The sequence below is a fragment of the Centruroides vittatus genome, unplaced genomic scaffold (genome assembly GCF_030686945.1).
Source record: "Centruroides vittatus isolate TY-2023 unplaced genomic scaffold, ASM3068694v2 contig_452, whole genome shotgun sequence".
Classification (NCBI taxonomy): Eukaryota; Metazoa; Arthropoda; class Arachnida; order Scorpiones; family Buthidae; genus Centruroides; species Centruroides vittatus.
In genome coordinates this window covers 1,106,016-1,132,086 of record NW_027122248.1, presented here as the reverse complement: position 1 = coordinate 1,132,086, position 26,071 = coordinate 1,106,016, and the positions used below count along the sequence as shown (strand labels likewise).

At 30.9% G+C, this 26,071-nt stretch overlaps 2 protein-coding genes across 3 annotated transcripts in view; both read left to right on the top strand.

Annotated features, from left to right (window-relative positions):
• Window positions 1-26,071, top strand: part of LOC136977194 (acyl-coenzyme A synthetase ACSM3, mitochondrial-like) — a 148,512-nt gene that overhangs the window by 102,271 nt on the left and 20,170 nt on the right. The window lies entirely within an intron of this gene.
• LOC136977185 (ER lumen protein-retaining receptor-like) lies at window positions 4-16,659 on the top strand. Of its 2 annotated transcripts, none has more exons than XM_067272632.1 (5): window positions 4-58; window positions 197-349; window positions 8,951-9,210; window positions 12,029-12,281; window positions 15,915-16,659. In XM_067272632.1, the coding sequence occupies exons 2-5, from the start codon at window positions 259-261 to the stop codon at window positions 15,947-15,949; spliced, it is 639 nt and encodes a 212-aa protein (XP_067128733.1). In that variant the 5' UTR covers window positions 4-58; window positions 197-258; the 3' UTR covers window positions 15,950-16,659. The 2 variants fall into 2 exon arrangements, with proteins under 2 accessions (XP_067128733.1, XP_067128734.1); XM_067272633.1 differs by having other exon boundaries at window positions 4-85.

Here is a 26,071-nt window from a genome sequence, read left to right as displayed (position 1 = left end):
AGAGTCGGGACTTGGGATAGGGAGATACACGTGATGCATATTAGATGAAAGTTAAAATGTATTTTATGGCTTTTTCATACTAAAAGCATGTTTAAGTATTTAATGATGCTATAATTCGTAATTTAAACGATAATACTAAGTTGATAAGGAAACCCCACCCCAACTTTACTCTTAATATATGAAATTTTTCTTTTAGTTAGGAAGCCGGAGTTGCCGCCATCTTGCCACACACTTGTCACTAGAAGTGTATAAGTCAACATGAATATATTTCGTTTAGCTGGTGATTTATCACATCTTTTAGCTATTATTATTCTCCTTAATAAGATTTGGAAAACTAGATCATGTGCAGGTCAGTTTCAAAATACACGTGTAAATACAGTAGTGTGAGAATAGTCGTTGAATGAGTATTCTTACACTTGCTTTCAATAATGATATAATTGGGTAGAAATTACGTTTAAGTGACTTGTATATGTGTGTGGACATGTATAAATGACCTAAAAGTAAGCTTGTTTAGAGAACAATTGGATTTTTTTAAAATATATATAATTTCACTTAAAACTTTAATCAAATTAAATGTACAAGTGTTTTAAGTAGTTATAATTAATGATGGAAATAATGATATATTAATTTTAATATATGATATATGTAGGTGGCTATTTTTTTAAATCTCCAATGGACCATAAAACAAAGACAAGTGTAAATAACAAAATGAATTCATTACCAAAAGTTAGGTACAAACACTTTTACTTTTTGACATGATCACCGTGAAGATCAAGGCATTTGTTGTATCTGTGGACGAGCTTTGAAGCAAACCCCTCTTTGTAGAATGTTGTCGCCAGTGACTCGAGATGGGCCTTAATGTTGTTTTGAAGATCGTCATTAGTCTCGAACCTCTGTCCTAGTCACGTTTTCAGTTCAGGACAGAGGTGGAAGTGGGTATACTATAGATTACAACCTATGGAATTTTGGGACTTTGAGTATATATTTGAACTCAGAGGACCGAGACGAGTTCAACGGTACCCTACTTTTGGGCCGGAGGCAAAAAATAAGAAAGTTATCATACTTTTTTTGGCAATCGCGCGATGATCAGGAGTTGCGTCACTCTTTCCGCTAAGCCTATCGCGTGTTTAACAGGCATTCTGGCAAGTCAACCATATATATCTTCAACGGAGGCAGATGTTGATCCACAAGCACACTGATCGTCTATAGTTTGAGTTAAGTCTTTTTGCACCCCCTCACCTCGAGGGCTTTGGCTCCTCAGTCTCGCTATTGCTCACGGTCGGCTAGTACTACGAGCTGGCCATGCTATCGCAATTGGGAGTCGCAATGCTTGAACAAAAGGAACTGGTGTTTGACTGTTCGTGCTTCCGATGGACTCCCCCAGGAGGGGAGTCATCGATTGTTTAACATCACTAGTTATTGATTCATGGTAGTTCTTGAACAAAAGAAAAAAAAGGAAGTGGCATTCGACTGTTCGTGCAATTTCTTGCTTTTCAGAGTGCTCTTTTTAATTTGTTTGTAGACTTTACTGCGAGATGGCAGCACTAGCAACTATGGTGTCGTCTGCATGAAAGCATTAAAAAAGTTTGATAACTTAAAAACTATGATAACTTTCTTATTTTTCGTCTCCGGTCCAAAAGTAGGGTATCGTTGAACTCGTCTCGGTCCCCTCAGTTCAGATATATACTCAGTCTCGAAATTCCATAGGTGGTAATCTATAGTATCCCCGTGGAAGTTGCTCAATGCTAAATCGGGGCTATATGCTGGGTGTTTAAAAAGTTCCAAACTGAATGGAAGTCTGGAAGGTGGAAATCTTCACACATTAAGGGTCGATTTACACACAACAGTGACGTGCCGACACAGTGCAGTAAGCATCGATAAATATAACACATAGCCAATCAGAGTTTTACGTACTATACTTGTATGATTGACAGAATACAGATCATGTGTTGTAGATGAAACTCTGATTAGCTATGTATGATATTTATCGATGTTTATGCACCAAACGGTCACTGTGTCGGTACGTCACTGTTGTGTGTAAATCGACCCTAAAGGTGTGAAGACTTTTACCTCTTTCCTGAACTGAAAATGTGGCTAAGAGGACGGAGGTTCGAGATTAACGACGATCTTCAAAACAACAATAAGGCCCATCTCGAGTCATTGGCGGCAACATTCTACGAAGAGGGGTTTGCTTCAAAGCTCATCCACAGATATGACAAATGCCTCTATCTTCACGGTGATCATGTCAAAAAGTAACAATGTTTGTACCTAACTTTTGGTAATGAATTCATTTTGTTACACTTGATGAATTCAATTTACACTTGTCTTTGTTTTATGGACCGTCGGAGGTTGACAAAAACCACCCTCATATATGCAATCTAGCAATTAAATTTTAAGAATTTTGTATTTAATAATTCTCCAAGAACTTAATTCTTATTAAATATTGATGAATTCTTTATTGATTTGACAAGTATAAACATATGATGTACTTTACTAGTACAATGTATGTTGTATATAATTTTATTAATAAAAATGAAATGCAGGTAAGTTTGATTTGGCAGTTATTAACAAGAAGAGTTAATGTTACCCTAGGTATACAAAATGGTGGCTCGTCTCTGATCCCAGCAATCAGAAGACAGGGAACTGGGGACGCATGTTCTAACCTAACTTAACCTGTTCTAATAATTTGGTTGCTAATAATTATTAGTGATGTAACGAATAGTATATTCGTCCTCAACCGAATACCGAATATTCGGCTAGGAGCGTTGCCGAATGGCCGAATATTCGGCCAAACTATTTGGCTTGATTAACGCACGTACGAAAATTGGCGCGCAAACCGCATTATGGCAAGGATCGCGCACCGTGCTCTCTATTGGCCCGCTGTCACTACGATTTTTTCTTCCATTAGGTCTAAATTATTTAAATTAGTTAATTAAATTATAATTATTAAAGTTAATATGAGATGGAGCCTAACGTCTACTTCTAGTACCAAATTGGTTTATAATTTATGTAATAGCCGTAAATAGCCCGATATGATTCGGCAGTTGTTGGTATTTAGATGTAAGTTATAAGTTATTTTATTTGCAATCGATCTTTTTAACTCTTTAATTAAGCACTAAAATTTTGTTTTTACTACGTATTTGTAGACTGAATAGTGCCCTAAGGATATACTTTAGTGGGGACGTATGGTCTAGTTTCTGCCCAGTTGTGGAACAGTTCAAATATATTATTGGGGGTTTTCTATTTGTGAAGTTTTGTGATATTTTGTTGCTATTGTTTTTGTCAATATTTTAAAAATTAACATGATTTCAAATGTTATCTTTTGCATATAATGAAAAATGCTAGTTCTTTGTTTTATATATAAAATAAATTATATATTAGTTACTCATCTTCTAGAAATAGATAAATAATTCTTTCTTTAAATACGATAAGTTTCAATAAACGTTTCGTAAATCATTTTAAAACATCGTAAAAAATATTAAAATATACGCGAATACGAATATAACATAATTAACTAAACAATAACATTAATGCCCGATACATTCTAACCTACACGCCATCAATGCCATAAGATATCGGGCTAGATAAACGCTATAATATTATTTAATTACAAAATAATTTAATACTAGAGTTAGATGCTATTTCTTATTAACTTTAATAATTATAATTTAATTTTTGGCATTAATAAAAGTTGCCAAAATGATTAATTTACTGTGTTTTTGTTATTTCTTACTCCTGTTTTGAGGTATTCGGTATTCAGCCGAATAGTGACTAAATATTTGGTATTCGGCTGAATAGTGATTTAAATATTCGGTATTCGGCCGAATAGTGAAAAATAGGCCGAATACTGGGTAGTACGGGCCAAATATTCGTTACATCACTAATAATTATGGTAATTTATTAGAATAGATTAGATTAGGTTAGAACGTGTGTCCCCACTGTTTCCTTTCTTCCATTTGCTGGAATCAGAGACAAGCCACCATTTTGGAACCATAGGTAACATTAACCACAAGAAAAATGTAAATATCATCATTCTGTTCTGATGTTTCTTTTACTCCATTTATTAGTGGCTATACTTTCATAATTTTAAACAAAGCATTTCAATTATTAATTAATAATTAAATAGTATTAAGATTAAACAAATACCCTATTTTAATATTAATTTTATTCTTAATTGACCATTATACAGTCTTTCCGTTTCTTTACCTGTCACAAGTGTTGTGTGTCAGTATTTAACAATATAAAATATTTTTAAATTTCAATTTAATCAAGAGTAAATGTAACATATGTTATTAAAAGAAGGAATATATAAATTTTACCCAATACAATACTTTTATTAAAGTACAGTTGTGTCAGTTAACAATTAAGAAATAAATAATAATCAGATAAGTAATTATTATCTATTTCTTATGATTTAAACATAATATATGATCATAAAAAGTTTATAATAGTAAGAAAGATGAAAAAAAGGATCAGTGTAAAAATCATCTTCAATAGGTATCCATTCTGTATTGGATCAATCATGCTTGACATATTATTACAAGCTAATTCAAATTTGTATTGTTTAAAGATATAGCAGCAAAAATGCTCTGAAATTTTTCTTATTTCATTTTTATATATTCATACAATGAAATTCACCTGAAGCATGACTCGGGAGCAGTTCAAAGACAGCAGTTTTTGCAATGTACACCAGACAATAGGTTTATGGTGTGATTTATTTTTATACGTTTTCTGATATTATGGATTTGAATTACAAGTTCACTTTTTTGATGTTTAAATATCAAGAATTTAATAGTCTTTAATTATAAATTTCTGAGTAAAAATTATTTTAGATTTTATGGAAGGAAAATAAAACTGTAGTTGATAAAATTCATTATTCAATAAATTTTGCTTAACTGTATATAAAATTTCTAAATTTTTAATTATTTTAATTACCTGAAAGTGTATTGCACACAAAACCAAATTGACATTCAATATAATAATAAACATATCAATATATAGCCAGTGTGTTGATCTGAAAATAATTGAAAATTGATTCCTGTAAATACAATCTTTCAAGAATAGCAAACAAGGAAATTTGTCTGGTATATTTTTACACCCTATATAAATACTGTTGGATTAAAGAAATTCATCTGGAATGTTATTTTTAACGAAACATTACAGTTAACAGAAAATGTCACATTCTTTAAGATATAATATTAAAAACCACAAGTGTAAAATTTAAAGTTTGTGACAGACTGAAAAGAGAATAAACATCTTAAAATGTGCATGTTAATTACTTCTACAAAAAGGTGTTTTTGATTATTAATTTATAAATTCAATCATTGAATTAGAAATGTCTATTCAAAAAAATTAATATAAATAATTAATAATTAAACATTAAAATGATAATTACAAGAATTACTGTTGTAGTGTAATTGCACTCTGTCTCATAGAATAAAAAACAAAAATCTTAAATTTCTTTGAAGAAAACTCAAAATTTAATTTTACAAGAAGTTTGAAATTCTAGTTGTTCCATTGAATTGACTTCTATCTTCATTATTAAAGTATTGTACTAGAAATTATCATCAATTGTGTTCATAATTATAAAGAATTAAGTTAATTATATAGGTTTATAAAGTATCACTCTGAATTTTAATTCTGTACAGTCTATTAATTTAAATCCAAACGAACACCAATATATTAAGCCAGTAAAAGCTAGTTCTGTTACCCATTTTTCCAATTTTTAACTACAGCAATTATGAAACCACCACTACCGCCATCATTTACCAAAAGATAGAGAAATGTGTGATGAATCATATTTATATTATTGGAAACAAGGTTGACAATTTTTTTCCTCCCAAAGAGGTCTATTATTTGACAGATAATGCTTAAATAAAAACTAAAATTCCATTTAAGTATACATTTTTACTTAAAATTTAAAAATGATATACTGAAACGGTAACAGCCTATACCTGTTAGGCTTTTCAATCATTTCAATAGATGTGACTAGGACTTTCCAAACACTACGACAGCAAACAACTGAGAAACTTGAAAAATAGGTAAAGTCATGTTATTTCAATATCGGATAATTTAAAGTCATGTCTAGTCCCCTGCCAAAAGAACAGGATTTTGCATATATTTTACTTTGGATAATTCGAAATATGCATACAATGAAATTTGAAATCATTATCTGGTCAAGTGACCCACAAAAATATTGTTTAATTTGAAATATTCCATCATATTATGTGTTTATAAAAAGGATTCCATGCCTAAGTGGCAGTTTTGGTTTACCAATTATACATTGTTGATTTATTGGACATCCATTCAAGGTCATTTGGATATATTTCATCGAAAGAGAGGATTTTTTTCTATTTTTATAGAAGAAATCTGTTTGGCATTTAATTATTTCACACACTTTTGCAAAAATCTGTTGTTTCAATAATTCTAAAATCCATTAAATTTATGCGCATATTTGCATATTTACGATAGAATGTGTTCCTATAGCTTTAGCTGTTAATAGGGCTTTTTCGTCACATCACGTGATTTTTTCAAACTCGACAAAGTTTGCAGTAATTCTTATTGAAGCACTTAAGCTTCTTTCATATGTTATTTTCAGGTCTTTGAATGAAATTTGGGTATGTTTTCATTAAGTACATGTCAACTGACTGTTTTTTCTAAATAACTCAAATTACTAAGTAATAACTCACAATATTAACACATTTGTAAATGAACAGGTGAAATTATACAAGAGAATGTTATAATTCTATTTGAGAATTACAAAAATTTTGATTCTGAAAAAGTTCAGATAATTTGAAGTCTTATTTTTTTGGTTCCTTGGGTTTTGAAATTACGACATTTTACTGTATAGTGTTAGTGTTTAGCATGTTCTAGTTTTCTCGACAATTTTTATGGCTTCTTTTTAAATTTAAGAAGAATTTATGCCTAAATTTGTTATTTTTATTTAAAATTAAGAAAATAATAATTATTCCAACTCTTGGAAATGGAAGGTACAATTTTCAGAGTGAGTAAAAGCAAAAAATATGTTTGATTTGTGATGCATGGAATGTGTTCCAGTTTATGAAGGGAAGAAAGAGGATGTATTTAGTTGTGTTCAGGTCCTTCCTGAAACAGTTGGAAGCCTAAAACAGTTGACACTATTAATATTTTTAGTCTATTGTTGTTTTATAAAAAGTTTTACAAATTACTTTTATTTTAAATTTATATTTTAAATATAGACAATTATGTTTAGAATCGTAATTTTTTTCAAATGAATATATAACTGATATCAATTAAACACTTAGTTTGAAAATTTTATTTATATTGGTTATACTATGTATTTTTCAATTTACTACTAAAATTATGTATAAAATGGATAGATAAATTTAATTTAGCAAACGACAAGAATTCTTAAATATTGACTAAGCTATTTTGTTATTGTTGAAAATAAATGTTTATTTTACTGTGAATAAATAAAAGTTATTCAAATTTTTCTTTAAGTTTGCATTTTAGTTAAGAAATATGGCAACTATCAGAATCACTTGAAAGTAAAAGAAACAGTTACACTTAAATTTCATAATGTGTATTCAGTTGTGAAAAATGTGTATCAGATAACCTCAGCATTATAAATTTATATTGTGACATAAAGGTTTCAAGAAAATTTTCTGTAAGAATGACATGGAAAATTTTAAATTACTATTAAATAACTCATTTAATGTACATATTTAATGTAATGAATCATATACAATTGTTTCTCTAAATGTCTGTGATTAAATGAGGGTTCATTTGGAAGGATGCAGCAAATTATATTCCAAAGATAACACTTAAAAAGTATAAACACTTAATTTCATGATTTTTAATTTAATTAAAAAAACATTCACCTTTCCAAGGTGCACAAATATTCTTGGGAATTAATTTATACAGCAGAAAATCCTCATTCACATAGATAACAAAAAAAAATTAAAAGAACATTTTTTATATGTTGAGAGGACATACAAAACCTCCACAGTTTGCCAAACCATGGGTTTTTGAACTGTTGCCGTGCAATGGAGAAAGTAAGTAAAGTTTTATGTATGATATTGCAGTTTCTCATGTGGAAAATGCTGGAAATTCCCCCAGAAGCCCCAAAATTTGGAGGGTGAGGTCCAGAGACCTAGCTGGACAACTTCCACAGGAGATTATGCAGTCAGCAAAGAAGTTTTTCAAAAACCGTAATCCAACAGCCAGAACATTTGTGAACAAGCAGTAGTACCATCTGTTGCAAAGTAGAAATGTGAGACATACAACTTATACATCTTGTATGCAATCCATACATATAACTTTAATGTCAGTACAAACTTCTCACTGCACAGTACATATTATGCTATTCAAAAATAATAATTACTAAACTGCACACATGTTAAATGTATAAGAATGAATCTTATATAATAGATTAATGAAAGTGGCTTATGTAAAAAAGAATAATGGCATAAATATAACACTCAGATCCATTAGAAAATTGTGACTGAACAACATAAAATTGCTGCATGCATAGATTATAATAAGACTATCTTTATAAAATTAGATTATTTATGCAAACAATTCAAAACAGTATCTTTATGATAAATCCTTGTACTATGGTCCCTAAATGTTTTACAGTGTTTTGTAATTGATGGTTGAAAGATTAATAAAAGATCTAATAGTTAAGATGCTAATTGTTTTATTAAGATAAAAAAATGAATTTATATATGACGATTTTTAAAAATTCTTTTAATATATATACTTTTCATTTCATTTTTCTTTAAAATATGACAGATAATATTTTATGTTAAAATTTAATTAAAATAATGATTTACTAGCTCTCCCAGAATTCTGGTATATGTGAAAGTGAATAGAATAACTTTATCATATATATTTTATTACTTATATTTTTTAACATTATCAAAATTTATGAAATTAAAATCTAAACTCTAATATACTGTATATATTTCAGGTATTTCAGGAAAGAGTCAATTGCTGTTTGCTATGGTTTACACATCAAGATATTTAGATTTATTTACCAACTTCGTTTCCCTATATAATTCAACAATGAAAATTGTTTTCCTAGTTACTTCATACGCTACTCTCTATTTGATGTATGGAAAATTTAAAGCCACATATGATCACAATCACGATACGTTCCGTATAGAATTCTTGGTCATTCCAGTAATTGTTTTGTCTTTACTTGTAAATCATGAATTTGCTATTTTGGAGGTAAGTGTTGATAGTATTTTATTAATGTATGTACAGAAAAATAGTAGTAATCTATAAACAGTTATTTTGTAAGTTTTAGAAGTCCAAGCATTAAATTTGTAAAATTTTCTTAGGACTGTGATATTTAATCTGTAGAAAATTTATATAGAAAACACTATTAATAATCAGAGTTAAAGAAAAGAGGCAAATCACAGAAAAAATAAGTTTGAAGATCTAAAAAATGATATAGCAACATTGTATTGAAGAGCAGTTTAAATTTTATAACATTTTCTAATAAGTAGGGTAGAATCCACTGATTTCAATCACTTTGGGACTTGCCTGTACCAATAACATTAATTTATTTATCATTCATAATATCACACAAACATTTCTGGAAGTTCTGATGCTATTGACTGTTACATTAAAAGAATGTGTTAAAACAATTATAAAAAATGAAATTTTTTAAATTGATATTTATTATTAATTACCACAGTTTTCTGTGAATAACTGCAATTTGTGTTTAAATTAATATGAAAGTGCATAGGAGTTATCTATCAATTTTAAATTACAATTACAAACTCATCTAATAGCTTTCCCTTTGTCTAAACTTACCAAGAAAGTTTTAAAAATCATGAAAATTCTTTGTGCTGCACATATTCATTTGCTATTGCATTTTTTTTTTTTGAAACTAGAAATTTTCTGAAGAAATGGTGAGGAAAACAGAATATTGGATGATACCTTCTAAACTGAGTATTGGTTAAATGTTATATTTTCAATGGAAAATTTACAGGTGCAAGATATATGGCAGTGCAGGTTATTTGAAACTCTTATATCTGTTTTAGTAATTTTCTATGGGATATATGATAGTGTAAATTATATGCAGGAAATTAAAATATTAATAATTCATCCAATGTTTTCCAGCTATTTTTTGCAGTACTGTTTTTAACAATTAGAGTGTAACAATATCTATGATTACAATGAGAAATTTTATTGTGTGTGAATTTTGAATTTCTGATCATGGCTTATATTGATCTAGTTGATAATATTTTGGACTATGGTATCATAGACATGGATTGGGTTACAATGGGATTTTTAAAATTTTCTCTTCTAACTTAAAATGAAAACTTTAGCTTTAACATTTTTGTTTTTTTTCTCTTTTTTTTATAACAAGGTAACATTAATCTAAACCAGTGGTTCCCAACCGGTGTTCCGTAAGCATCTCCCAACTGTTCCGCAGATTTAGTCGCAAATCGGAAGTGTTCAGTCGTATTCGAGCCGCCGAATATCAAAAAATTAAAATCATAAAATTTTCATAAACTTAAATATATATGTACAACTCGTACTTATGGAGTGTACTACTGTTTCGAATAAGATAAAGGCAATAATAAAAACTGAATAAAATATGTAAAAAACATCAGGCACAAGTTTCCCATTAAAGTTATTTAGGTATATTTTTTCCTGTCTTAGAATTGGCATTAATAATATGAGTAGAGATTTTGAATTATAACTGCTCAATTCTAATAAAATAACTGATGACAAGCGTATTTATTTCATATTAACTTAAGTAAGTGTTCCGCTAAAGAAAATTGCTCACAAAAGTGTTCCGCATCGTAGAAAAGGTTGGGAACCACTGATCTAAACCATCTATTAAAAGCTAATGCTTTTATGAATGGTTTAGATCAGATCTCTCAAAAATATTTTCTACAGAAAAATGTAAAAGTTTGACAGTTTTATGTTCTTCAAGAAAATTTACATTATGTTAATGTTGTAAATTTTTCTTTTATTAATATTTAAAGATTTTCTGAAAACTTAACTCAATATATTGGTGCTAAGTGAATAATATAAAATTATCAAACTTTCCATGTTTACATTTTTCTGTAAAAAATATAGTAAAAACAGTTAAAATATTGATTCACTGTTAATGATGTGACTCCTTGTCACATTTACATTGAGTGATTTTTGTATATTATAAAAAATTGTAAGAGTTGCTGATGAACCTTAATAATTAATTGAAATAAATTGATTATACATTAGTTATTTCAATACCAGTTATATATATATATGTATATATAAACAATGAAAAATATTAAATAACAGGAAAACTTTCATTTTTATTGAAATAATGTCATTGCTTTATTTTGTTGTTAGAAATGTTGTCAGTTTGAAAAATGGTAATGATTACCTCGCTATTTCAATGTAAAATTAATGGATGTAAATTAATTTATCAAATATACAAGAATTACAAAATAAGCTTTAAAATTTTGCAATTTATTTTGTCTTATCAGGATTCATAATTTCAGGATATTATAGTTAAAATGTATTTGTAGACTAACATTCTAAAATACATTCATAAATGTATTTTAGCTGTAATTTATAAATGCATGTAAATCCAACAATGTAAAACTAGGTTGAGCTCAAATACATATATGGATTTAAAATTTTAAAAATAATGCTACTGCATTTAAAAATATTTGAGTAGAGCTGCTAACATGTTTTCCAAAAGCAGATGGCAGATATGGCTTGTTAAATGTTTTAATGAGAAAAATAAATGTATGTAGTTGACTACTATAATTAAATCACTTATATGCATTATTAAATTTTTTCTTATTTATATATTGGAATTGTATCCATTAAATAAATAAAGCAATTATTCCTGTTAAACTTTTAATAACTTATTATTACCATTATTTGTTATTTCTTAGAATTTGTCAAATGTTATATACACTAATGTTTTCCATTTTTATAATTGAAAATTTCTTCATAAATAAAAAAAAATTTAATGTTTTGTGATCATAAAAATTATGAACTTATTATTATTTCTTTGTTTTTTTTTTTTTAGGTCTTATGGACCTTTTCTATTTATTTGGAATCAGTAGCCATTCTCCCTCAACTTTTCCTTGTTTCCAAAACTGGAGAAGCGGAAACCATAACTTCTCATTACTTGTTCTCTCTTGGTTGTTATCGAGCTTTATATATCCTCAACTGGATTTACCGATACTATGCTGAAGGATTTTATGATCTCATCGCTATTATAGCTGGAATTGTGCAAACAATACTTTATTGTGATTTCTTTTATTTATACATAACTAAAGGTAAAATTTAAAATTTACTTTAAATTATTATTATTATTGAATATATATATATAAATTTAAAAATAGATTATGTATGCAGTTAAGCCAGATTTAATCCATATTTAAATATAAAATAATTGTAAAAACATGAAATTTTCATGGATTTGTAAAATAAATAAATAAATAATTTTTTTTCTAATGCAGTTAAATTTCAGTAGATTTTGAGAATAATGTCCAAATAGCAAAATTTTAATTATTTTTTTGAAGTTATAAGTTAATAGTATGGAGAGCATTTTGAACACAGATAGAATGTCAATTATTTTAAATAATCAGGGTGGGACACTTTCAAATAACTGATCAACTTGGTAAAGAAAGAATAAAAATATTTTTACTATAAGATATTTATTTTCATTCTAGTACAAAAAGGATAAAATAATTAAGGCATAAAAATTTATGAATGATTTGAAATAATGAAAAAATTATCTAATTTATTAAAAACAAGCACTTTCATTACAATCTACAATGCACTGATAAAACTTTGAATTCAAATTAAAAAATACATAATAATAAAATTGATAATGAGATTGCTCAATAATGGGCTTGTAGAAAATTGTTTGCAATTCATATGTAAAAACTTTGTAATTTCTGAAATCATTACTCTCTGAAGTCAATTTCAGTTAATTGATTTTTCAGTTAATCAATGCTCTGCTGTATTTGCTAAAGCAGAAAACATAAGATCAGAAATTTTCTGCTATACTCTGATTTATTTAAGGCCTTCTCAGATGTGTTAAATCAGATTTAAGTTCTTACATGTAGTACTATCACTTATTTCAGGCAGCAAAATGATGTTACTTTGAGGCATCCCCACTTCTTGAACAGAAGCTATTAATACATTAGACTTTATGATACAATATTAAGTTTAGTAAATATAAAATATAATTACGACATACAAAGATAAAAAAAACTTTGCTTTTGTCTTTCCTTATCGCCGTTCACTCCATCGGCAGTCCTTAGACGATTCACATAATCTCGGAGACGACCTTTCCTTTGAGGCTACAGCCTCCGCAGAACAAATGTAAAATCAGGTAACAGCGTCATCTGGTGTTATCGCCACATTCATAATATTACACTTTTAAAGTAAAGAATTAATAAAAAGTGCGTGGCCGGCGTTAATTACATTTAGTAAATATAAAATATAATTACGACATACAAAGATAAAAAAACTTTGCTTTTGTCTTTCCTTATCGCCGTTCACTCCATCGGCAGTCCTTAGACGATTCACATAATCTCGGAGACGACCTTTCCTTTGAGGCTACAGCCTCCGCAGAACAAATGTTAAAATCAGGTAACAGCGTCATTTGGTGTTATCGCCACATTCTTTACTTTAAAAGTGCAATATTAAGTTTATTGTTAAATTCTCTTGAGTTACATTGGTAGATGCAGCAAGCACTAAACTTTTTTTTATTCAAACAGTTACCACTTACCTGGTACTATTTGGTCTGTCTAGGCCAGAGGTGGGTAAACGGTCAATCGCGAACAGTTCAGCAGTTGATCGCAGACATTTGAAATAATTTACTAGGTTAATTTCAAACTTTTTAATTTAAAATATGTACTAAAAATTTAGCAGACAATGAAACATTAATTTAAAATTAAACATGTATCTATACTACAACTGACGTGACTAATTCCCTGAATACACCTTGTCTTAATACCAGTGGCGTGCTGTGACATTTGATGATAGGGAAGTTGTGTTTCTGTGAGAAGCCGACTTACAGGGGCAATCAATTAATTGCGCGTCGGGGCCCATTCGTATTCGTTTGTTTGATAAGCCAGTAAGAACCGTACACTTCTTTAAATGTATTTTTAATAGATTATCTGACATACTTAATAAATAAGAAAGTTCAATATAATTACCTCCATTATTAGATTCAATAAATTGCCTATGCTCTCTAAATGCCAATTCTTGCTTTGAAAAAAAATATATAACATCTATTAATTTAGATATATCTATTAATTGTAATTATCTTGTTATAATTTTCAATATTTATCTTATATTGTCTATCAATGTTAAATTCTATTCCGCTTTGATTTCCAAATTGCTTCAATTTTATGAAAGAATCGTCATTCATCATAAATTTTATCGTGTATGTATTTAATATATTAAACACAACGTATGTAAACAAATTAGTAAACACAATGTATGTATTTAATATATTATTATTAATAAAGACGTTAATTAAATTTTTATTTGTTTTTAATTTAACCCATTTTTGGAGTCGATTGCACATAAAATTAAAGTCGATCATACCAGTAATCAGTTTGCCCACCTCTGGTCTAGGCCATTGTGCCACAAAATCTCAAATCCAACCAATAACCAACAGTTACCACTTCACTGCTTCAGTGTTGTAAAATAACATAATTTACACTTAGTGATGAGAGGTCAATGTCCAACTTATGGAAAAGGAAGGAGTTGGTCATTGAAACACTGCCTACCAGTAGGCAGTTCAATCAACACTTTGAATGCCTACTTATCAGTAAATGGCAAATGCCCATTTACTGATAAGTAGACATTCAAATGTCAATTGTTCCCAGAAAAGTCACTTCAATCCCGATGAAGGACCATGGGTGGACCTTTTATGATTTGATGAATGCACAGTTAATTTTGTTACTGAAATGAACTTTATTCACAAAAATGATTGACTAGCAGTGAATGGGAGCCCTGTATTAGTTATCTTAGAGTGCAGCACTTATTGAGCACTCATGTACACTTATTAAAAAAATAATTCTTGATTTATGGAGGTTACATACCAAATATTTTTGTGTGTACTGTTGTAAATGACTAAATAGTAAAGACCTAAAGTAAGCAAACATTTAAGAGATTTTAGGAGTTTGAAATTTATTTGGATAAAACAAGCTATGCAAAAAAGACTACTAATTAATACAAGTAATACAAAACTTATTTTAAATGTAACATTTCACTGTTGAAGTTTTTTGATGTCCAAATTGTTTTTATAAGTTAATTCGAAGGTCACTTTTAGAGGCCATTTTTTGTATGTCTCAAAGATGATCTTTCAGAGCAGTTTCCAGTGTACTTGTAGAAGCCACATTGTCTGAGATGTTTTCAAAGAAACCTGTAAGTGAATGCACTATTAGGTTTTTATAATTTATAAAAGTTTTCCTATGAATACACCAAGTGCATAAATACCATAATATTTTTAACCTTATCTATACTGAGCAAGTGGATGCTGAAGTGACTTTTCTTAAACTCTTTCCTCTCTGTGGGCACTGAGATGACCCTTTTTTCCCCTCAAGGGTTTAGCTAGGCCTTATAATAAGGAAGTTAAGTGGTGAAGGCAGAGTCTAACATATCTGGGACTGACCAACCATGAAAAATGATGCTGATATGAACTGGAAAACATTACTGCAATGAAGGTAGGAACTACTATAAACAAAACACACTTACTAGAACATATAACAGAAAACTTAACAAAATTGGTTTGGATTAGTAAGAGTGCACTATATTATTTTATTGAGTAATGCAATTATTATAATTCATTTATAAAAATTATTTTTTGTAATAAATATTTGTAATTTTTTAGATTTTATTATTTATTTGTCAGGAAAATTAATCAAATTTTTTTCTTCTCTTTTCAGTTATTAAAGGAAAAACATTAAAATTGCCAGCTTAAAAATGATATTTAGAAGGGGATAAAAGGATCAATTGTTTGTAAGATTTTACCATCAACTAGAAAAAAAATGGTATTTAGGACAAATTTCATCTTGAATCAAAAATAAAGTTTTTTATTTGTTCAAATACATACATTTCAGCTCTAAAAAATATGTAGTTCTGTTTAACTAATTGAAAATGCACAGTGATAACAGTTAACTATGCATGTGCATTTAAATACCAAGAAATATATTTGCATTTATTATTATTTTTTTATTTTTGAACTTTATTTTGTGAATATGTTTGCTTTCATTCTAATCTTAATTTAATAAAGATTTTACATTTTTTCATCATAAAGTGCTGAAAGCATTTTTGGTAATATTTAAACAATTTAACCAATATTTGTAGCCAATACTATACAAAGTTTATAAGCTTTAATTTAAAGCGCTTATAATTTCATGAACTGTAAAATATGCAAATTAATCATTATATAATTTGCAAATTTTATTTAATTTTATTACTAACTTCTGATATACATCTTTTGCACAAATTATTGTATATAAGTTGCAATTTTCATTCATAATAATCACATTTTTCTCCTAGTCATTTATATAGTTTGTCTACTTGGTAAAAAATTTAGTATTTCTGTACTAAATCAAGTATTTTTTTGTGTTGTACTCTGTTTTAATACCTCTTACAATAAAATGATCAATAAACAGAATATATACATAATATTGTCATTAGAATTATTTTTACTTTAGTTTATGATAAATTTTTTAATGATAAAATAAAATTTTCACAAATTTTCAACTCTGTTATTGTCATTTCATACAAATAAAAATTTAAATATTTCTATAATATTATTACATTAACTAATTATGTTCATTTGCTTTTAAATGTATAAATTTTAGTTTTAAAATTTTCTTATTTAAAAAAATTAATATTTTAACATTAAAATAAAATTTTTTTTTAATTTTTCTGAGTTGAAATAATGTCTCATTTAATATTTGTGTATTAGCCAAAACTCAGAAAATGTCAAGTTCAGTAATTTACAAATAATAATTAGGATTATAAAGACAATAAATTTAGAAATCATTATATAATTTTTGTTGAGTATAATGACTGTAATCAGTTAAATAGTAATAATTAAATAATTTTAAGAACTAATTACTTTTATATTTTTATTAAGAACAGAACTAAATTAAAAAACACTATTAACAGATAATTTGAAGTTTAGTTTTCAGGTAAATGTCAAATAAGTAAAATTGGCAATTCTGTAAAAATATCAAGTAATTTTTCCATTTTATTGCAGTACTAAAGAGAGAGATTCAGCAATGAATTGCTTAACTATCCTAACAACATTAAAACTGTGTGTATTGCCATTTGTTATGATATTTTATTGAAATTCTTTTTATATAATTACTAGCAGGTAGGCCTGGCGTTGCTCGGGCAAAAGTAACGATAGCGAAGATTATTATTATTACGTTATAGTCACAAAAGAAAAAGAGTAGTTTCATCAACAAACTAAGTATTTCTAAAGAAGGGTCGAATTTGAAAATCGAATATGTTCTAACATATTATTCTTTTTCTGTTTTTCTCCAGTGCCCGTAAATCTTGCACGTCGCTTTCTCTTGTTCTCCATTGTTACTTAACACTTTCATACTTAAATTTGGTACCCTGTGTACCAAATTTCAATTTTCAACTCCTAACCATTTTAGCGAAAATTAAGATTATTACGTTATAGTCAACTTTACCTGTTTTCACAAAATGCAAGAATTGGGTCCCCCTGTTTCCAGACTAATTAGAGAATTTTTAGATGGGTCTACAAATATGTTCGATTTCCCGCAAAAATGAAAAAGACTGCATCTGTGTCTTGCACGTCACTTTCTCTTAACACTTCCATTTTGTTACGTAACACTTCCATTGTTGATGGAAGTGTTAAGCTTTAATCCTGTTCCTCTCCCCCGTGGAGAGGAATTTCGAAAAATCCCTTCTTAGTGTGCGTTCTCGTGACGTACCTAGCTGTGTACCAAATTTCAACTTTCAACTCCTAACTGTTTGGGGTCTGCACTGATTATTATTATTATTATTATTATTATCATCATCATCATCAACTCGTTTCGATTATATATATAGATTATAAAAAGCAAAATGCTTAATTTTGAGGGTAGTGATGAGTTTTATGAGAAGCTGTAAATGCTAATAACAAGTAAAATCTTCATTAAGTCCAACTCTATTAAAGTATGACACACAACTCTCCTCTATCTTCCTATTCCCTTGACCTGTACAAAAATTTAATAGCATCAATGCCTGTGATACACAAACCTTGCAACATTTCAGAAATTTTCAACAAAAGGCATGAGTGTTAATAAGCTTCAAGGTGTGTGAACAAAATCTTGCCACGTGTGCACACTAACATTCATTCATACATATGTACATACATACATACAGGAAAAAACCCTCTAATTCTTTTGCATTTCTCAATGTTTCAAGGTCCCGAGTCCAAAAATTAAAAATTAAATCTCGGGGATCATGTTTTGACTGACTGCTCCTGGTCCTATTTTAATTATACTGTATAACAGAGATGGAAAAGTAAAAATAAATTGGTAATCCTCACACATTTTAGTATTAAAGGATGAATCAAAATTTTATTATTAAATTTGTTTAGCCTTATCAATTTTTAAACTTAAACTTTCTGAAATATTTTTTTTAAACTAAATCCACTTAACGGAGTTTTCATTGTTTTTATAAATTAACTAAGGTTTATAATAAATTGATTAATTTAAAACTTATTACCAGTAAAGCCATTTTATTTATATTTTAGATGACTGCTGATTATTCAAAATCAATTTTTCATAAAAACATTAACTATCAAAATTAGGTTATTGATATAAGCATTATTGCTAATACTTTTAACTAGTGATGAATTCATTGAATGATTTTCATAATAATGAATAATCAAATGAATCATTAAATTTGTAAGGTTTCTTATTCCAGCTAATTTCTTTGTTTCTGAAATTTTTAATGTTAAAATGATGATTCACTTTAAGCATTAAAAAAATGTGAAATGTAATTTGAAAAAGTCATCAGTTTTTAAAATTCTATTATTGATATTGTGTTGAATAATAAGTTTTTGCATTTTTTATGTTCATTTTAAACATTTTATTTAACTTACAAATCCAAACAATTACTCAATTATATGCGATCCATTTTGTTGTATTACTAGTTGCCATCTTTCTACCAATTTCTCAATTCCTCTTCTGAAAAAGTCAGATTTGGGGCAATATATTCCATAATAGCATTTTTGACTTCATCAATTCCGTCAAACTTTTTTCTATCTAAATAATTCTGTAAAGATCTAAACAAATAATAATCTGAGGGTGCTAAATCCGGAGAATATGGCGTATGAGACAAAACATCCTGCTGCCATTCTTGTATTTTTTCTAGGGTTACTCTGGCAACACGTCTTGCATTGTCATGGTGCAGTATAATGCCCTTGCGGTTTACTAGCACCAGCTTTTTGTCCTTTAATGCTTTGCTTAAACAGTCTAGTAGTTCATAATACACTATTCCATTCACATCCCACCATATGCACATTACTTTTTTGGGTGCAGTCCACTTTTTGTGTGGATGTTGAGAGCTCTTGGATTTAGCCATGAACGTTATAATAATCATTTTTCATCTCCAGTAATTACTCAATCTAAGAATGGATCTTTCTTTCGACGATAGAATACTTAATCGTGGTGAGAGATCAGTTTCTGTTAACTCTTGGAATCCACGCATCTAACCTTTCCAAGACTTTTAAAATTGTTGCATACATTCACTTACATTTTAAAGCTAATTCTCTTGTAGTTCTTGGTTGCCTTCAACCAGAGCTTTTAGATCATCACTATTGACCGTGGTCGATTGACCGGAGTGCACATCTTTGCATTTAAACATTTTCGGAAACAAAAATACAATACGTGCCTCAGAAGGATGTCATCTGCTTCCATTTTGACAAACTAAAATGTTCAAAAAGTACACCAGACTTGGTAACATATCCCCCATACTTAAACTCCAAGAGTCTAACTTCTCTGTGAAAATTGACTGCTATTGTAAAAGCGTTTGCATTTTTTTTATTGCCCAATTAGATTTAAACCCCCAATATATAGTATTTTACAAGTTATTTTTAATTATATTTAAATTAAAGCCATATATCAAATTAAAATTGTTAGTGTGTGTTTAGTTTAAATAAATATGCTTAAATGCTGAAACTGATATCAGTTGTCCACCTTAGGAACAACTTAAGACATTGTCAAAATTGGGTTTTCAGTAGTGATGTAACGAATATTCGGTTACTACCCGGTATTCGGCCTATTTTTCACTATTCGGCCGAATACCGAATATTTAAATCACTATTCGGCCGAATACCGAATACCTAAAAACAGGAGTAAGAAATAACAAAAACACAGTAAATTAATCATTTTTGTTACTTTTATTAATGCTAAACATTAAACTATAATTATTGAAGTTAATAAGAAATAGCATCTAACTCTAGTATTAAATTATTTCGTAATTAAATAATAATATAGCCTTTATCTAGTTCGATATCTTATGGCATTGATGGCGTGTAGGTTAGAATGTATCGGGCATTAACGTTATTGTTTAGTTAATTATGTTATATTCGTATTCGCGTATATTTTAATATTTATACGATATATTTGAACTTTTCCACAACTGGGGAGAAACTAGACCATATTATGTCCCCACTAAAGTATATCCTTAGGGTACCATTCAGTCTACAAATATGTAGTAAAAACAAAATTTTAGTGTTTAATTAGAGTTAAAATAATCGATTGCAAATAAAATAACTTATAACTTACATCTAAATACCAACACCTGCCGAATCATAGCAGGCTATTTACGGCTATTACATAAATTATAAACCAATTTGGCACTAGAAGTAGACGTTAGGCTCCATCTCATATTAACTTTTTAATAATTATAATTTAATTAATTAATTTAATTAACTTAGACCTAATGGAAGAAAAAATCATAGTGACAGCGGGCTAATAGAGAGCATGGTGCGCGATCTTTGCCATAATGCGGTTTGCGCGCCAATTTTCGTACGTGCGTTAATCAAGCCGAATAGTTTGGCCGAATATTCGGCCATTCGACAACGCTCCTGGCCGAATATTCGGTATTCGGCCACGCTCCTAGCCGAATATTCGGTATTCGTTACATCACTAGTTTTCAGCTATTTTTGTTCTTTGATCTCTTCCAAACTTAGAATGTAACTTTTGAATCTCTTTTATACTGATACAAAATAAACAGCAAAGGAATTAATTTTTCAGTTAACCCTTACTGTCATTGTGATAGTTCTGTTATGTTTAAGCTGTTGTGCTGTCTTTGCAGACCTGTGTTTCTCGAACTTTTCGCTAGCACAACCCAATGTATTTGTAACGGTTTCGCGACACAAATATTTATATAAAATTTTTAAAAACTAGGTAAACCGAAGTCACTGTACATTTCCATTAAAAGCGAATCAGGCCAATTTTGATTTTGTAACAAATAACTTCAATAATAATAACTGAAATTTAACTATTAAAAACTGTAAGACTGACGATTATAAATAAAACAGGCTGTTTCAAAATTATTCAGGACTCTTATACTTTGAAAAATATTACAAGATTTTTTTTTATAAACCTGATGAACCCTTTTTTAAATGCACTTTTTAGATTGTAGGATTTTGTCAATTTCATTTTGTATATAAGCAAAAAATAATAATTTATTGACCTACTTATGCCAAAATTCATCCGTTATTTCATAAAGTATTATGATGTATGACAAAAGTTTGAATAAACAAGGTAGTTTTCAAAACCGTTGCAACTTAAATGGCTTTTTGCCTATGATCTTCAAGAAAAAAAATAATATTTTGATAAAATTAATAAAACAAGCCTATACAATAACGAGTATTTCGATGTCCTTTCTCCGCATCTCACGAAAATAAGTCTTACTGCGGATTCGACCGTTTATTAGAGGCTGCTCATCCACTTCACTATGCAAAACGTTACAGGACTTTTCAGGTGATGGCACAAATAAAAACAATATACATTTGATAAAATTACCAGGCAGATTCAATAGCATTTTTCCTTATAAATTTTGCCAGATTTGTTTTTTATGTTGTTTAAAATTTTGCTGTGTTAATATTACATATTCTAAAATAACTGTTTTTTAAATATGGTATGTTATGAGAAAAAATAATCTTATTAACTTCTCAGCCCACCAATATCCAGTGAATAACACCACTGAACAATGGATTTGCACCTCCCAACGAGCAGGCTACATGGAATTTTTCAGGTTTCCTTCACCTAAACAGGAAACCAATATCCCATAGAAAGTCCTCCCGGGAGGCATTCCCCCTTGGCAGATCGCTCGTGTTGTGTTGTCTAATCCCATTAATCAATCCTACAATTCTTATTAATTCCACATTAGATTCTACGCAAAAAGTTGAGTTAAATTTTCTCATAGTAGTACAAAATTTATCTTAATTGTTCTAACTCAATGTTAAAAGAATTTAAAATCAAGGGAATAAAAATTCAAAATGCAATAGTGGAAAGTGTGTGTTATAAAAATGAAAAAAACCCTTTAATTCAGAGGTTATGCATTAAAAAAAATCAACAATAATTTTGCTAAATTATACAGTGTCAATGTATCCTACTTCAATAATTGATTTGTACAATGCAAGAAATACACTGTCTAGGATTATTCAATTTCTATTTCACGAGTGACCATTTACGGGACCATAGCTTAGTACAAGAAGTAGGCACAATCAAAAACTTTAGGAATGACCAAGAACTGTCAACACGCCTAGAATGCGCAATATCATCAGAAATCGCGTAAAGCAAAATCCAAAACAGTGATGATACGAAAATTTGCGTGAAACAAATTGTGAATTAATGCGGAATATATCTACGTAAGAGCTTGCTCCTTGACCGTACAGAGTCTAAACTTCTTCCTGAAAAGAACAAAGCTGTAAGATCCCAAACATTTGTACCCCGAAGAAACTAGCAGTATGACACGTTTTTAACAATTAAAAATTGGCTCACAATTGAACAATCACACGATCATCAAAATTACAGAATTTAGAGTAAAATTCCTCCAGATGTTTCGAAAGTGGTCACACACAACACCCTCAACAAATCATGGTGTGGAGTAGAATCTGCGACAGACAAACTCCGCTAGTTTTCGTTGACGTTGGTGCGAAAATCAACCATGAAATTTACATAAAGAAAATTAATAATGATAAATGCTATTGAATAGCTTCAAGGACAGAGATGTTCTTGAAACTACAGTCCAAGTCCCATTTTGGGAACCGGAAATTAACCTTACAGCAAGACTGCACAGGCCCATAGGAAGGCAGAAGCAGGGCTGTTAGCCGCCTGCGTGCCAGAGATATTTGGCCGTCCCTACCAATGCTTTTTTTTTTTTTTTAACTCTTTCCGCCCTGTGGGCACTAAGAGGGCCTCTTTTAGTAGGCCCATTATGGGTTCGGCCAGGCCCACAATGGGGCGACCGGGTGGTGAGGGACGGGGCCCGACATATCCGAACGGACCACCCCCCGAAAAATTCCTGGGGATTATTCGACCCGTTCGGATTCGATCCCGGGTCCCCCAGAGCGGTAGGCTGCCACCTTTACCGCTCGGCCATCCGGCCCCCCTACCAATGCTGATCGCGAGTAAATTCAAAATCTAAGCCAACGCACGAGAGCCTACTAATATGTTGAGGGGGGTAAAAAATATTTGATATATATATTTATTTTAATTTTATTCAAATCAAGCCGATAATACCAGCTTTTTGTTCAAAAGTTATATTTCCATAAGATACAAGTTGCAAATTAAAATTTAATGAAATTTTTATTTAGTATATAAATATCTATATATAATTCAAAAAGTTCTTTTCCAAAAGGGGTTAGATAATGACCGGCAGGAGTCTGTTGTTTATTTTATTTACGGTATGAAAAATATTTTTCAGTGCACTATCGGCCGCCCGCGTGCATGCACGCACTGCATACCTACCAAAACCTGCCCTGTTCAGAAGTCCTGGCCTTGTTTGGTAATCATGGAATTAATTTTATCCGATGGACACAATGACCACCGTATAGCCCGGACCTTAATCTCTTTCATGGACTGCAGTGTGCGTTGAGTATTGGAGAGTAGTCTGTTCTACCTCAAACCAAAACTTGGATTCTCTGCGAGCTGCTTTGATTCGTGAATGAAACAAAATATTTGTGTAGGAGGTGAGTAATTAACAACTTTACGAAACGGCTGTTTTTGTGTCAAGGCACGCGGAGATTATTTTGATTTGATTAACAATTGTCAACACATCCTTAAAAAAAACTCTTCTCCCTGGGGGCACTTAAGAGGGCCTCTTACAGCAAGCCCTATTATGGGTTCGGCCAGGCCCGGTGGTGAGGGACGGGACCCAACATATCCATCGGACAGACTATTCCCGAAAAATTCCTGGGGATTTTTCGACCCGTCCGGATTCGTTTCCGGTTCCCCCGGCGGCAGGCTGCCAATCTTGACCTCTGCAATCAACACATCCTTGTATCGTGTGTTATAAGAAGTTTTTTTTTAACTCTCCGCCCTGTGGGCACTAAGAGGGCCTTTTTTAGAAGGCCCATTATGGGTTCGGCCAGGCCCACAATGGGGCGACCGGGTGGTCAGGGGCGGGGCCCGACATATCCGAACGGACCACCCCCGAAAAATTTCTGGGAATTATTCGACCCGTTCGGATTCGATCCCGGGTCCCCCAGAGCGGTAGGCTGCCACCTTGACCGCTCGGCCATCCGGTGACTGTTATAAGAAGTTGATGTACTTTATGTATGCAGTACCGTATTTTCGGAAAAAATATTTCACATTGTCTCTGAACATTGTTGTCATCGTGTAAATACAGGGTGACAATAATTAACCCGTACAAAGTTTGTAGCAATGCTGCACCTGAACTTTTTTACTGTCACCAATTTACATACTATTGTTTAATTCTCCATGATTTCTTGCCCGTGTAGATGTACTTTCGATGTAATAAGGGTTAGTTCTTTATTTTTTTTAATGGTGTCGAACAAATGTTGTGCAATTTTGGAGCTATTCCGGCAAGGAAAGCATCAATGTGAAATTGTTCGTCTGCTCGGTGTTCCAAAAATGACAGTCTCAGATGCAGTTCGGCGATTCAAGGAGCTTGGCCACAATGGTGACCGTCCCGGACGTGGAAGAAAGCGCACTGTCAACACGTCTAGGAACCGCAAGATCATCACAAAGCGAGTTGACTGACATGCGAAGGTCTCCATGAGAAAAATTGCTCGTGAGATCAGAATCAATCGCGAATCGGTGCGTTTAATGCGAAAAAGGAACTCGTACTCAAACCCTACAAGTTCCAAAAGGTTCAGCTCCTCACCGATGAAAACAAGTGCATGAGACTCCAAAGATCCTGTTAACTCAAGCGTCGGACCGCAGGTCGACAGTGGGAGTGCATTCTCTTCACAGACGAGAAGCTTTTCTCTGTACAACCATCAAAACGACAGAAACTGGTCTGCGGGGACTCCTGGACGCTCAGCCGTCATCGAACATCACAAAATCCAATGTCAGTCATGATTTGGGGCGGAATTTGTGCGAGCGGCAAGACACCCCTTGTTTTCATCGATCAAGGGGCCAAAATCAATCAAGATGTGTACCACCGTGACATTCTCGAGGCTGTGGTACTTGTGGGCTCAGCAGCATTTTGGCAGTGCGAAATGGACGTTTCAGCAGGACTCGGCACCGACACACAGGGCGAAGAAGACTCAGGAGTGTGCAAGGCTCATTTTCCCGATTTCATCTCGTCTGCGGAATGGCCACCGTACTCGCCGAATCTGAACCCAATGGACTACAGTGTGTGGTCCATTTTGGAGGCCAGGGCCTGTTCTAAGTGCCATGAAAGTTTGGAGTCGCTGAAGCAATCCTTGCGCTGGGAGTGAGACAAACTGTCTCCAGAAGAGTGCGGCCCATCGCTGAGAATTTCAAAACGTGTTTGGGGCTCTGCATCAAAGCAACAGGAGGCCACTTTGAAACTGGCTGAATATCTGATTAATACGTAAAGTATTGTCACTGTTATATGCTGTTGTTTT

What these genes read in the sequence shown, in the direction of transcription:
- LOC136977185 (XM_067272632.1), top strand. Translation starts at nt 259, where the DNA reads ATGAATATATTTCGTTTAGCTGGTGATTTATCACATCTTTTAGCTATT. An exon ending in GAAAACTAGATCATGTGCAG is followed by an intron (nt 350 to 8,950) that starts GTCAGTTTCAAA and finishes TATATATTTCAG; the next exon opens with GTATTTCAGGAAAGAGTCAA. An exon ending in ATGAATTTGCTATTTTGGAG is followed by an intron (nt 9,211 to 12,028) that starts GTAAGTGTTGAT and finishes TTTTTTTTTTAG; the next exon opens with GTCTTATGGACCTTTTCTAT.